Source organism: Girardinichthys multiradiatus, chromosome 10, assembly GCF_021462225.1.
Source record: "Girardinichthys multiradiatus isolate DD_20200921_A chromosome 10, DD_fGirMul_XY1, whole genome shotgun sequence".
Taxonomy (NCBI): Eukaryota; Metazoa; Chordata; class Actinopteri; order Cyprinodontiformes; family Goodeidae; genus Girardinichthys; species Girardinichthys multiradiatus.
The window spans coordinates 4,807,036-4,821,459 of NC_061803.1; the positions used below are offsets into that span (position 1 = coordinate 4,807,036).

General features: G+C 40.6%; 1 protein-coding gene across 2 annotated transcripts in view; it reads left to right on the top strand.

The window, feature by feature from the left end:
• The first annotated feature begins 4,538 nt into the window (after window positions 1-4,538).
• taok2b (TAO kinase 2b) overlaps window positions 4,539-14,424 on the top strand; it is a 35,155-nt gene continuing 25,269 nt past the window's right edge. The window contains exons 1-4 of one of the 2 annotated variants that reach the window (XM_047376650.1): window positions 4,539-5,123; window positions 11,154-11,294; window positions 12,847-12,918; window positions 13,011-13,112. In XM_047376650.1, the coding sequence (XP_047232606.1) occupies window positions 11,163-11,294; window positions 12,847-12,918; window positions 13,011-13,112 (306 nt within the window). In that variant the 5' untranslated portion in view covers window positions 4,539-5,123; window positions 11,154-11,162. The remainder of the gene's footprint in view (window positions 5,124-11,153; window positions 11,295-12,846; window positions 12,919-13,010; window positions 13,113-14,424) is intronic. The other variant, XM_047376651.1, reaches the window with a different exon arrangement.

The following is a 14,424-nucleotide window of genomic DNA, read 5'->3' on the forward strand; positions in this document are numbered from 1 at the left end:
TGTTTCTTGTTTTGTGTGTCAGAAGGTTAAACATGACACTTCCTTATGGTGTTAACAGCTTGCACAAAACTTGTGGGTGTCAACTCCTCATTGACTGACAATAAGCATTAAAAAAACTGGTTTGGTGAGCAGTGCTAGTGCTGCCCCTCCAGGCCATGCTGCGCTGAACAGTGAGCCTTATTGAACATACCTAAAATTGCTACTGTGTTATATGGATATTCAGCAACTCAATGATTTTTGCTTGTATTGTAAGAGCAATAAAAACTGAAGAAATTGTTTCTGGATCACTATTTAGGCATTATAAAGTTCCCATCCATAACGAAGAAATCAATCAGGTACTGTTATATAAATACTTGGTCATGTTGTCTTGGAAAAACCACAATAAAGTGGTGTGTAAAAAGACAAAACGAAACAAAACAAATATATTTCCTACCTGAGGTCCTTCAGAGCAAGTAAAGAAGTTTTTTTTGCTTTATACCTCAGTAAAAGAACACAATAGAATAGAAATAGAAATATCCTTTATTGTCCCAGAGTGGAGAAATTCATATGTACCAGCAGGAAAGTGAAAGGCAAATAGAAGCATGCAGGTACAAACAAAGGTAAAAACGGAGAAAAAAAGACAAGAAGAATACAAGGCTGTACAGTAAATGATAATTTACAACAAAGGAAAAAAAACACTTTATAGTTATTAAAATTAGCATGCTCAGATTAAATGTGCAACTGAGTAGGGTGATTTAAAAAATTTTCAAATGTCCATTTGTGCATAAAAAGCACAAACAAAAGACTATTTTGGAAATGTGAAAAAACTGTTCAAATAGCAGGGATGTAAAAACGTTTTGAGCTTGATGGGAGCAGTGATGGTTATAAAGTCCAACTGCTGCTGTGAGGAAGAACCTGTGATTACGCTCCTATGTGCACCTAGGATGCAGCAGTCTGTCATATATTATATCACATGGTAAAAACGTCTGACCATTGCTCAGAAATCAAAAACGGCCTCATCAATTAAAAATCTGCTCTAAGATTTTAGACCACCCAGTTGAAAAATTTTATAAATCTTCCTACCAGCAAGTCTGCTTTGATGCCTATTATACATCAAATAACACTGAATAGGGCTGCACGGTGGCGCAGTTGGTAGCACTGTTGCCTTGCTGCAAGAAGGTCCTGGGTTCAATTCCTGGCCGTGGGTCTTTCTACATAGAGTTTTCATGTTCTCCCCGTGCATGCGTGGGTTCTCACTGGGTACTCTGGCTTCCTCCCACAGTCCAAAGACATGCCAGTTAGGTTAATTGGTCACTCTAAATTGCCCTTAGGTGTGTGAATGAGTGTGTGCATGGTTGTTTGTGTGTTGCCCTGCAATGGACTGGTGACCTGTCCAGGGTGTACGCCGCCTCTCGCCCATAGACTGCTGGAGATAGGCACCAGCTCCCCCACGACCCACTATGGAATAAGCGGTAGAAAATGACTGACTAACACTGAATAGAGCTTTCAATCCATCCAGTAAATTTCCTTCTGCATCCAAAGTATTACTCCTTGTTTTCTTCTTGCAGGTGGAAAATCTTAACAGTTCTTACCAAACAAAGAGCTGAGCTTGGCCTTTGTCCTGGAGGGGACTGTTTCTTCACCTTAACACAGAGAAAAAAACACAACGACCACGAGAAATAAAATAAACAAGTAATATATGACATTATTATTATTATGCATAGTTATTGTTAGTGTCTGACTTATTTGGATTTCCTCTATAATCTCATTAAATGTAACCTTTATAGTTATATCGTTTTAAGTCTATTTCTACAGCACATTTTTAACAGCTGCTGTTTAGGCATAATAAAACAAAGGGAAAATTTAACTCTCACACTAAATTAGAAATAGGTGAGTTTGAATGGCTATGGATGAGATTTAGAAAAAGTCATTGGCAAAGCCCGACCAGGATGCAAGGGCAGTTGGTTGGATTACTGAGACGCTGTGGCTGCAAAGGCCCCATCTCCTCTGTGCAGTCAAAAACCTCAGAAGAATCTATCTGTAGATCTGAGTTACTTGGAGGATAAATGGGGATGCAGGAGATCAGAAATAGGAGTTCGTAAAATGTTTTATATGTCAGCAGTAAAGCTTTACAATCAATCCTAAAAGCAGGGGATAACCTTTCAAGTAAATAGGGCAGGTAATCTGACTAAATATACAATGAATACATTGGTCAACCTGGGATTTAATAAAGCTTGGATCACCCTTTCACAGTTATTTAATGACAAAAAGGATTTCAGTTTAGGTGAAAGCCTGAGTTGTAAAAATACTCTGTTTACTACCAGGGACATGAATGTCATATAATATTTGGGCTTTTTACAATTTATTTTAACCATTTTTCTCCATGGTAAAAATACCATACACCAATTAACTTAAATTATTTAAAAAAAAAAACATTCATTTATTTAGAATTGTCTCCAATCTATACAGGGTTAAAATTGTACATACATGCTCAAATAAATACTTAGACATCCACTCATGCTGGGACAAATGTCTCTTTTCAAGTTTCACAGAAACAATAGGCTTTTGGTGGCCATCAGGAAACATCTGGCTGGATTTTTGACCTCTCTTATCAAAATATAATTTATTTAAACTGGTTAGTTTACAGGCAGGATCCCAGGATTTTAAGTATAATCCACAAATTCCTAGGGTTGAGTTTGCAGGCCTCCTAGAAACCTAAAGTTAGCCTGTCTTTTCTAGTTCCAAACCAGTTTGGATGTGCAGTATGAACTGAGATAACACAGACCAGAATTATACACAATATATACAGTATTTATTTGTTTTGTTTTTCAATCAAATATGAGTTCCTTATACAGGTCCTTCTCAAAATATTAGCATATTGTGATAAAGTTCATTATTTTCCATAATGTCATGATGAAAATTTAACATTCATATATTTTAGATTCATTGCACACTAACTGAAATATTTCAGGTCTTTTATTGTCTTAATACGGATTATTTTGGCATACAGCTCATGAAAACCCCAAATTCCTATCTCACAAAATTAGCATATCATTAAAAGGGTCTCTAAACGAGCTATGAACCTAATCATCTGAATCAACGAGTTAACTCTAAACACCTGCAAAAGATTCCTGAGGCCTTTAAAACTCCCAGCCTGGTTCATCACTCAAAACCCCAATCATGGGTAAGACTGCCGACCTGACTGCTGTCCAGAAGGCCACTATTGACACTCTCAAGCAAGAGGGTAAGACACAGAAAGAAATTTCTGAACGAATAGGCTGTTCCCAGAGTGCTGTATCAAGGCACCTCAGTGGGAAGTCTGTGGGAAGGAAAAAGTGTGGCAGAAAACGCTGCACAACGAGAAGAGGTGACCGGACCCTGAGGAAGATTGTGGAGAAGGGCCGATTCCAGACCTTGGGGGACCTGCGGAAGCAGTGGACTGAGTCTGGAGTAGAAACATCGAGAGCCACCGTGCACAGGCGTGTGCAGGAAATGGGCTACAGGTGCCGCATTCCCCAGGTCAAGCCACTTTTTAACCAGAAACAGCGGCAGAAGCGCCTGACCTGGGCTACAGAGAAGCAGCACTGGACTGTTGCTCAGTGGTCCAAAGTACTTTTTTCGGATGAAAGCAAATTCTGCATGTCATTCGGAAATCAAGGTGCCAGAGTCTGGAGGAAGACTGGGGAGAAGGAAATGCCAAAATGCCAGAGGTCCAGTATCAAGTACCCACAGTCAGTGATGGTCTGGGGTGCCGTGTCAGCTGCTGGTGTTGGTCCACTGTGTTTTATCAAGGGCAGGGTCAATGCAGCTAGCTATCAGGAGATTTTGGAGCACTTCATGCTTCTATCTGCTGAAAAGCTTTATGGAGATGAAGATTTCATTTTTCAGCACGACCTGGCACCTGCTCACAGTGCCAAAACCACTGGTAAATGGTTTACTGACCATGGTATCACTGTGCTCAATTGGCCTGCCAACTCTCCTGACCTGAACCCCATAGAGAATCTGTGGGATATTGTGAAGAGAACGTTGAGAGACTCAAGACCCAACACTCTGGATGAGCTAAAGGCCGCTATCGAAGCATCCTGGGCCTCCATAAGACCTCAGCAGTGCCACAGGCTGATTGCCTCCATGCCACGCCGCATTGAAGCAGTCATTTCTGCAAAAGGATTCCCGACCAAGTATTGAGTGCATAACTGTACATGATTATTTGAAGGTTGGCATTTTTTGTATTAAAAACACTTTTCTTTTATTGGTCGGATGAAATATGCTAATTTTGTGAGATAGGAATTTTGGGTTTTCATGAGCTGTATGCCAAAATCATCCGTATTAAGACAATAAAAGACCTGAAATATTTCAGTTAGTGTGCAATGAATCTAAAATATAGGAATGTTAAATTTTCATCATGACATCATGGAAAATAATGAACTTTATCACAATATGCTAATATTTTGAGAAGGACCTGTATATATATTTGTGTGTAATGGTTCGATGATTTCTTCTCGGCCACATGGGGATACTGTCATTGGACACCCGCCTGCTTCTCAAGCCCCGAAGAAGAGCTCTTCCGTTTTCCTCTCGGCTCCCGCCCCGCTCCGCCATCATGAAGTCCTGAACAAAAACGGACGAGAGCCGAGTAAAATGGGGATACCACGGAGCGGAGAGGAAGCTCGCCGATGGCGTTAGCGAAATGTCAGTACGAATCGAGGAACGGAGCGGAGTGGCGGGTTTTAAATGAGCCAGTGTCCTGCTGAACGACGTCCTCTATCTGCTCCTGGCGTTGACGTTTTTCGGCTAGCAGCGGTGCTAGCAGCATCCCGAAGCCTTGGCCCTGATTTTTCGCCCCGTTATTCTCCGGTAGACAGCTCCGTTTGTGGGTTAGCTGGCAGGCGTCAGTCAGCCTAGACTGACTGACACCTCCCTCATGTCAAGTAGCAAAGTGGTGCTAGTTGCTGGGGGCACCAGGATGGCTGGGGGGTTAGCTAAAACCACGATGGGTAGACAGAATGTGGTCTTTTCGTGTTGAATAGACGCCAGAGCCGAGGAGGAGAGGAGAGGAGAGGACAGGGAAGGGAGAAACTAAGATTTTCCTGCCAGGCCAGTCAGCTAGCTCCAGAAGCTAGCTACAGTGGATCCCAAAAGCCACGGTAAGATTTGTTATAAATCATTCAAAGTGTGCTAAAACAGACCAGTTCTTCCGTCTCCCTGCAGGCGTGTGAACAGATGTCATCATTACCTGCTGCTGAATGCTAATATCTGACACTGACATGCAGGTTATTTACAGTTAATACAAATGTAACCAATATTTTACCCTTTTTAGCAGCCATATAATGATCCTCATACCAACCATATAAATGGATAATTACTGTTTCCAGTATGACCAGTATGCATTCTGTTTTCATTAAACCCACTCATGTTTTTTTCACATGCACTTCAAGTTATAAGAAATAAGCCAATACAGTCCACATCAAAGCAACATTAGCCGTCTATTTTTGTGTTGTCTGCCACTTTTAAAAAATAGATTGGTTGCAATATTTAAACAGCTTCTCGTTTATAATGGGAACCAGGCAGTTCCTCTTTGACAGCTGTAGAATGGCCACAAAAAAGCATCTGATGTGGCTTCTTTTTGAAGAGCGTGTTTGTGCTCAAGGCCCAGGTTTTAGAGTTATTGTCCTTCTAGAATACAGCAGAAATTGACTGATGTACAGATTTCACAGGTTCTGATGTCTATTGTTTTCTGGCTGCATAGTACACCATGAATACTACGTTATTGTCATTGATTATTGAAAATATACTCCAAGGGTTGTGAGTTTACGCTTTGCATGCCAGTGTTATATTCAGCTTGTTTGATAGTCTCACCGCAGTAGATGCTCGCGTCTGTCATAGGCAACAGGATGCTAAAACAGATGAAAAGGAGAGGAGGAAGGAAAGTATAGGTTTATTGCAATTGAATCGTGATCACAATATTTACCAATAACATCCCTGTCTCATGATTCAGAGGCTTTTCTTCAGTAGCTGGTAAGAACTGATACTAACATGAATGGAGCTAAGGTATACAGTGCCTTGCGAAAGTATTTGGCCCCCTTGAACTTTTCAACCTCTTGCCACATTTCAGGCTTCAAACATAAAGATATAAAATTCAAATTTTTTATGAAGAATCAACAACAAGTGGGACACAATCGTGAAGTGGAATTAAATTTATTGGATGTCTCAAACTTGTTTAACAAATAAAAACCTGAAAGGTGGGACGTGCAATATTATTCGGCCCCCTTGCGTTAATACTTTGTAGCACCACCCTTTGCTGCAATTACAACTGCAAGTCACTTGGGGTTTGTCTCTATCAGTTTTCACATCAAGAGACTGAAATTCTTGCCCATTCTTCCTTGAAAAACAACTCGAGCTCAGTGAGGTTGGATGGAGAGCATTCGTGAACAGCAGTCTTCAGCTCTTTCCACAGATTCTTGATTGTATTCAAGTCTGGACTTTGACTAGGCCATTCCAACACCTGGATACGTTTATTTGTGAACCATTCCATTGTAGATTTGGCTTTATGTTTTGGATCATTCTTGTTGGAAGATAAATCTCCGTCCCAGTCTCAGGTCTCTTGCAGACTCCAACAGGTTTTCTTCCAGAATGGTCCTGTATTTGGTCCCATCCATCTTCCCATCAATTTTGACCATCTTCCCTGTCCCTGCTGAAGAAAAGCAGGCCCAAACCATGATGCTGCCACCACCATGTTTGACAGTGGGGATGGTGTGTTCAGGGTGATGAGCTGTGTTGCTTTTACACCAAACATATCGTTTTGCATTGTGACCAAACAGTTTGATTTTGGTTTCATCTGACCAGAGCACCTTCTTCCACATGTTTGGTGTGTCTTCCAGGTGGCTTGTGGCAAACTTTAAATGAGACTTTTTATGGATATCTTTGAGAAATGGCTTTCTTCTTGCCACTCTTCCATAAAGGCCAGATTTGTACAGTGTACGACTGATTGTTGTCCTATGGACAGACTCTCCCACCTCAGCTGTAGATCTCTGCAGTTCATCCAGAGTGATCATGGGCCTCTTGGCTGCATCTCTGATCAGTCTTCTCCTTGTTCGAGATGAAAGTTTAGAGGGATGGCCGGGTCTTGATAGATTTGCAGTGGTCTGATACTCCTTCCATTTCAATATGATTGCTTGCACAGTGCTCCTTGGGATGTTTAAAGCTTGGGAAATCTTTTTGTATCCAAATCTAGCTTTAAACTTCTCCACAACAGTATCTCGGACCTACCTGTTGTGTTCCTTGGTCTTCATGATGCTCTCTGTGCTTTGAACAGAACCCTGAGACTATCACAGAGCAGGTGCATTTATACGGAGACTTGATTACACACAGGTGGATTCTATTTATCATCATCAGTCATTTGGGACAACATTGGATCATTCAGAGATCCTCACTGAACTTCTGGAGTGAGTTTGCTGCACTGAAAGTAAAGGGGCCGAATAATGTTGCACGTCCCACTTTTCAGTTTTGTATTTGTTAAAAAGGTTTGACACATCCAATAAATTTAATTCCACTTCACGATTTTATCTCACTTGTTGTTGATTCTTCACAAAAAAAATTAGAATTTTATATCTTTATGTTTGAAGCCTGAAATGTGGCAAAAGGTTGACCAGTTCAAGTGGGGGCGAGTACTTTCACAAGGCACTGTAGCAGGGCAATCCTGGAAGAAAATCAGTCTGAGGCGGCAAAACACTTGCAAGCTAACAGTCGGAGGTCGACAACATGGTTTAGATCAAAGCATAGTTATGTGTTAGAATGGCCCAGTCAAAGTTCAAACTTAAGAGCAATTAAGGCTAGTCTTGAAAATGCATGTTAATAAATGCTTTCCATCCAGTCAGGCTGAGCTTGAGCTATTTTGCGCCTCTACAAAGTATCGACTCGGAGAGGTTGAATAAAAATGCACGCCACATTTTTCAGATTTTCTTGCATTTGTAAACAATTTTAAGTTGGAAGGGTGTGAATATTTTTGCAAGGAAGTTTATGTCAGGTGTGATTAGCCAGGGGATGTGAATGTTATCTCACTGAAATACAGAGTGGCAATCGCTGATAATAATAATTGATAATATAACAGCCAACCACACATTGCATCAAAGCAGCCATTTGGATTAGGATTAAAAAATAAAACAGATTTTTGGGTTAACGATTGAGATTCATCTGTACATTTGTACATCTGTACATTTATAAACGTTTATAATGTTTCACTGAAATTCATACTTATCACTTTCTAAATAAGACTGAAACTGTAGCGTTTGTTTATCACAAACTATCTGACTGTCAAGACGACATGAAAAGGTTTTTCTTTAGTCCAAAATGTCATAAATTTGGGCACCTGGACTGAAATTAAGTGTTATCTAGGCTCTCAGTGTTGTACATTCAAATTAAAGTTGAAACAGAGGCTTTAAAAGTAATGCCTGAGCTTTAATTAAAGGTTTTAGAAGCCGTTGGCTCTACAGTAAAACCATTCTCAGTGTATAATGTGCCTCATCACCTCCTCCTGTAACACATAATCAGAATAAGACGATATCAGTAATTTAAATATTTTACTCTGCGCTCCTGTGCTGGACACCACCACTTCAGGTGACTTACCACACCTTTAGTTACCTTTCCAGAGAGGGGTTTGATTACAGTTTCCTGTGGTTCAGAAACGCAGGTAAATCCTGCGGCCTAAATGCTCCCGTAGGCAAATCATAAACTGGTTTATGATTTGAAGCTTTTATAGGTACAGTGGACAGTTTCCTGCTCATGCTGGACCTGAGGAAAGCCTTTTTAACATATTAAAACAATTCATTTCTCAGCTATGTGATAAATGTTGGAAATGTTAAACCTTCTGCATTTGATCCAAGCTGCTACGTCTGCGCCTTCCAGAAGTATTCATGCCTCCTGAACCTTTCCCACATTTGATCAGGTTACAGCCATATACTTCAATGCATTTTAATGTGGTTTTATGGGATGGACGAGCACAAAGTAACAAATAGTTGGGGATAAAAACCTGAAAACTGTGGTGTACATTTCTGTTTTGCCCCCTTTACCCAGGTACCCCTAAACAAAATCCAGAAAAGATTTGTTCCATTGTCTCCTCAGCTCACTGAGCTTTAGCTACTCCATGACAATGCAAATTCATTCAAACTCCTCAAACATTTCTACATTTTGTCACATTCAACCACAAACTTCAGTCATTTTTCATGGGGTTTAACATGATAGACCATTCAGAACACACCCTATCTACTGTAAATGATGGTGGTAGCCGTTGCTTTGAAGATGCTTTTCTTCAACTTAGAGTGAAGGTGCATGGAGCTAAACTCCCACCAGTCCTGGAAGGAAACCTGTTGGAGGCAGAAAAGGACTTGAGACTGGGATGGAGGTTCAGCTTCCAGGAGGAGAACCAACAAAAAAACATGCAGCCAGACTCGCAATGAAAGGCTTAAGATCAAAGCACATTCATCGATCCAAATGGGCCAGTCAAAGTCCAATCCTAAACCTAAATTTAAAATGTATGGCTGCACTTGAAAATGTGTGTTTTCCATCCAATCTCACTGAGCTTGAGGTAATTTGCAGCAACGAATGGTCAAAAATGTCGCTCAAACCTGGTAGAGACGTACCTCAAAAGAAACATGAGAAAGAGGGTCACCACATGTTTAACATTTCAATTTGTAGAACATTTAGAAGAAAACTTCACAATTATGTGCTACTTTGGGTTGGTCTTGCACATACATGCTCAATAAAATACATTTAATATTTCATTTTATATGTGACAAAGTGTAAGAAATCTAAAAGGACATGAATACTTTTGCAAGGCACCATGTTTGCATTCTTCAAAGGGATCAAACTGTTCATATTCATCCTCAAGGTCAAAGTGTAAGCATGCAGATTAGCTATGAAAGCTTCATATGTGACGAGGCAAGTCAGACCAGTCAGTATTTTAACATTTAGATCCATTAAAAGAAAACTGATCTTTATTTTAAAGAAAAGCTCATGGGTGCACCCCGTCTAATGGCAGTGGAGGCATTGCGGAGAGCTTGTGAATCTGTCGTTGGTTTAGCACAAACTGAAGTCTTTGCATGGATTTTTAAAAATCCCTCTTAAATCAAATAAAAATACTGTATGTGCCATTTTAACATGCACAAAGTAAGAAAATTGGATCTACAGGAAATAACCCTGTACCTCAACATCTCGTTTGCGTGACTGCTTGTTGATCGTCCTCAAATTTCCAGTGGAGATAGATAAGCTCTTAGCCCATTTAAAATCATCCATTCTCGTAATTTCTTTGCTTTAAATGCAGATATTTAGTATAAATATATCAACTTTAGAGGAAATGAAATACAGATAAAGGGAGAAAGGCAGGTTGTAGTATTGCAAATATGCTTATTTTGTTTCCATTTTTTATTTGAGTAAAAAAATCGGCATTAACAACAGTATTGTCCGATTTCTTTTTAACATATCGGTATTGATCCAACAAGTAAAACTGGGCCGATATTATTAATAACCTTTTTTTTTTTTTCACCTTGTTGCTATTGTATGTGTTTCTGGTGGGGGGGGGGGGTAGGCCGTGTGGTGCTTGTTTGGTCATGTGACAGTAATGCAGTGTTGCATCACTGTCACATGACCAAACAAGTACCACAGTGTTGCAGTGTGGGATTATGGTTGTTTAACCGAAGCAGAGAAGTGATGTCAGGGTGTGGTCGGTTTTACATGGTGTCGAAAGGGTGGGGTAATATATACAGTATCAGTAAATATTGGTTATCACCCATAACGGCCCAGATTTTCATATCGGTGCATTCCTTTTAAAAGACCTTCATAGAAACTGGCAATAGTTGTTAGAGAGACCGAAACTCCAAACTCTATACTTCTAATTTGGTATAACTGGTTTAGTTTACTGTTGTTGGTTTGTTTTTTCTGGTTTTGCTCTTTTTATGCATGTCCCTTTTCTGTCTTGGCTTAAAAACAGCCTGTATCCTGCCTCTGCTGGATATCTAGAAAACTTGCATAAATGTGTGATTTCCTCTGAAGATCCAAGAGCACTGATTATACGTGGGAGTCTGGACCGCATACACATGGTTTGCAACCCATGTTTCCAGCTGTAGTGTTTGTAATCCAGCCAAACAGACGCTCACCCAGCGTGTCTCCTCCACTCTCGCCAGGCGCTGGCCATGCCGTCGAGTGTGCGGGCCGGGAGCCTGAAGGACCCGGAGGTGGCGGAGCTGTTCTGCAGGGAGGACCCCGAGAAGCTCTTCACGGACCTGAGGGAGATCGGCCATGGGAGCTTCGGAGCGGTCTACTTTGTGAGTTCCTTGTGTGGAAGAGGAGTTTTGGTCTGTGATGAGGACGTCTGCTTGTTGTTGGGAGCACAGTTTGACAATTTGAATGTTTAACGCACATGCATGTCATCCGTGTCTGTCTGTGCCAAATCTGTCTCTTGAAAGATGTTATAATATGTTTATTTACAAAAGAGTCTGTTTTAAAATGTGAGTAAATGTGTAAGCTGAGCCCGCTGCAGTCCACCCACTGTTTTCTAAGCCCGTCCAAAGAATGTGCAAACCTGCAGAACAGAACCAATATTTCAGCTTAAAGATCAGGGGCTACATCGTTATGATAGCTCACAAGCTGCTTGTTTTTGCCTTTTTGTCACACTTGAATGTTTTGAGATTTGCAAAAACATTTTAATAGCAGATACAGCTAACCTGATAGAGTAAAAATTAATGACTTAAATCTTAACCAACCCAGCCCTATATGACACATAACTGCCCTGCTTGTTTGATTATTAACTCTAAACACATTTTTAGGAAAGCTGGGTTCAGTTCCACCAGCCACACCCAGGCCTGAATATTGCCTGGCCAGTAGAATCAAGAAATCAATAAAATGGAACCTGTCTGTCAACACGAAGCAGGCTAAAACTTGTCAGAAAGCAACACATAATGTCCTGATCTGAATATATTCAAGAACAGATGAGAAACAGTCATTGACATCTGTCAGATTGGAAAGGTTTATGTATCTACAGCTTTGGGAATCCATCAAACTACAGCGAGGAGAACTATGATCCTCAAATAGAGAAAACTTGGAACAACAGGGAATCTTCCCAGGAGTGGGAAGACTAATACAATTAGTCCAGGAGCTCATCGGTGACTCATCCAGGACATCACAATATAAACAGAAACAACATCTGAAGCACTGCAGGCCTCACCTGGCTCTGTTAAGGTCAGAGTTCATGATTCAACAATGAGAGAGAGAGACTGGGCAACAATGGCCTCACAAAGGCCAGCCTCAAAATCCAACAAACATCTTTCTTTTGTTCTCAATATCTAAGTTATATGTGAAAAATCGGTCATAACCACCTTCAGTAAAAGTATTCATTCCACATTCTATGTCCTCTTCATGGCTTGTGGCAAACTGCAAAATAGACTTCTTGATGCTTTCTTAGGGTCTCTCTTGCAATTTAAAAAAAGGAAAAGATTGTGGGTTATAACCTTTTTAAATCTGTAGGCACCAGCACCGTTACTGCAAAGCCCAAGCTGGGTTAAATCTCTCAGATGATTAATAAAAGCTGGTAAGAGAAGGAAAAGGTAGAAACTGTGTGAGTCAGGGGCAGAGAAGTACTTTCTAGTGGTGGATGAAAAGGCCTGTTTAATGAGGGGTGAAAAAGAGATGGACTGGAGAGAGGAGAGGAAGCTAGGCAGAAACTCTTTATGTAACAGTGATTGCTTTGCCTTGTCCAGTTTATAAATGGTAGATGAGTCATAGTTTGTGTCTCCTGCCAACAGTTTTAAACTCAACCTGAACCTCAAATCAACTGGCACAGCGTTGAAGCATTGTTCTTCTCTTGCCTTTCCACACTAGGCCCATGACATCCGCACAAATGAGGTGGTGGCGATCAAGAAGATGTCCTACAGTGGCAAACAGTCCAATGAGGTAGGAGATGAGAACGACGCGATTCATTAATCTGCTGGAAACAGATGGAGCACATTTGCCTGTCAGTGACTGTGCCTCTGTTTCTGCTCCAGAAATGGCAGGATATCATCAAGGAAGTGAAGTTCCTACAGAAGCTGCGCCACCCCAACACGGTGGAGTATCGTGGCTGCTACCTGAGAGAGCACACAGCCTGGGTGAGCCTGTGTGTCGCTCCCACTCGGGTTTCCACTCCAGCTCTGAGCTGCTGCCTTTATTTCAACTGTTTTCAGTATAAATAACATTTTAATGCTGTTCCTTGAAGACTCAACAGTTAAAACCAGATATTAAATCAGACGAAACTTTTCCTGTTTAGCTCAGCTTGGATTCAAATTAAATGTATTTGCTAAATGACATAAAAACAAGAGGGAAAATTACTTTGAGATGTCATAACCTTCTAACACTTCTTTAATATTTGGTAGCATTGTCTTTGACATTTTTGATGTCCTCACAATAGTTTGCTGGATTTTTTTGGCCCTTTCCTCCTGACAGAAATGGTGCAACTGAAGCCTCTTTCACAAAAACACTTTTTCTGGGGTTGATTCACACATTTTGCACCAAAACACGTTAATCTGTGGGTTGCAGTACTCGTCTTCTTTCTGAGCAGTAAGATGGTCGTGGGGTTTGTGCTGGCATATCATTGTTGGACCAGAGGAACGTGGAAAGCAGAGTTGCGGAGGTCCACAGTTCTCTGTCTGATTTCTTGACGGATTTCTTGAGATTAGAAACAAGGAAGCCATGTATTTTCAGGTGTTCTGTTTAAAATACATCCCAAGATGGGCTCAATTGAACTCAGAAGCTTAGAAAGTCAAGATGTGGTCATCTGGGCTTTCCTAAATTGTTTCTTGCTTGGAATTTCGATAATAGTAATTAAGGTAAAACAGGAAAAGTTTAGTCTGTTTAGAAAGCACCATTAAGAAAATACGTCATTATATACAAAAGGTTAAAATAATCTTGGGACAGTGGTCGTGCAACAGGGTCTTGTGTTGAGTGATCTGTTGTTAATAGAACCCAGAACTTGGTAGAAAGCACCTAGCATTGGTTGGGTCACTGTTCTGGCCCAGATGTAATGTGAACCTGAATGCTGGACCTCGTGATTGGAGACGGCGTGATTTCTGGTCTCTGGGTTTGTAAAGTTTAGCCCTTCCAATTCTGATTTCTCTTTAAAAAGTGGATAAGAAGACGGCATCCATCTATTCTTCTATGACCTTAGACAGGTCATGAATTATTCATATTAGGAGCAGAGGCAACATTGATGATTGTAGTAATACACTAAAACAAAGAGTATTTATGGCACATTTTAAACAGATTTTAGCATTTATAAGCGATTAGCACTGCTAGTATTACTAAAAGAATAGTTCTGGAGTTTATTCTTTAGGAAATGTAGACTCATTCAGCCTTCCTGGTATTTTTACCTGTGCTGTTGTGATCTGGTTGCTTTTAGTATCATACAGTAACCCTTTAAAGAAA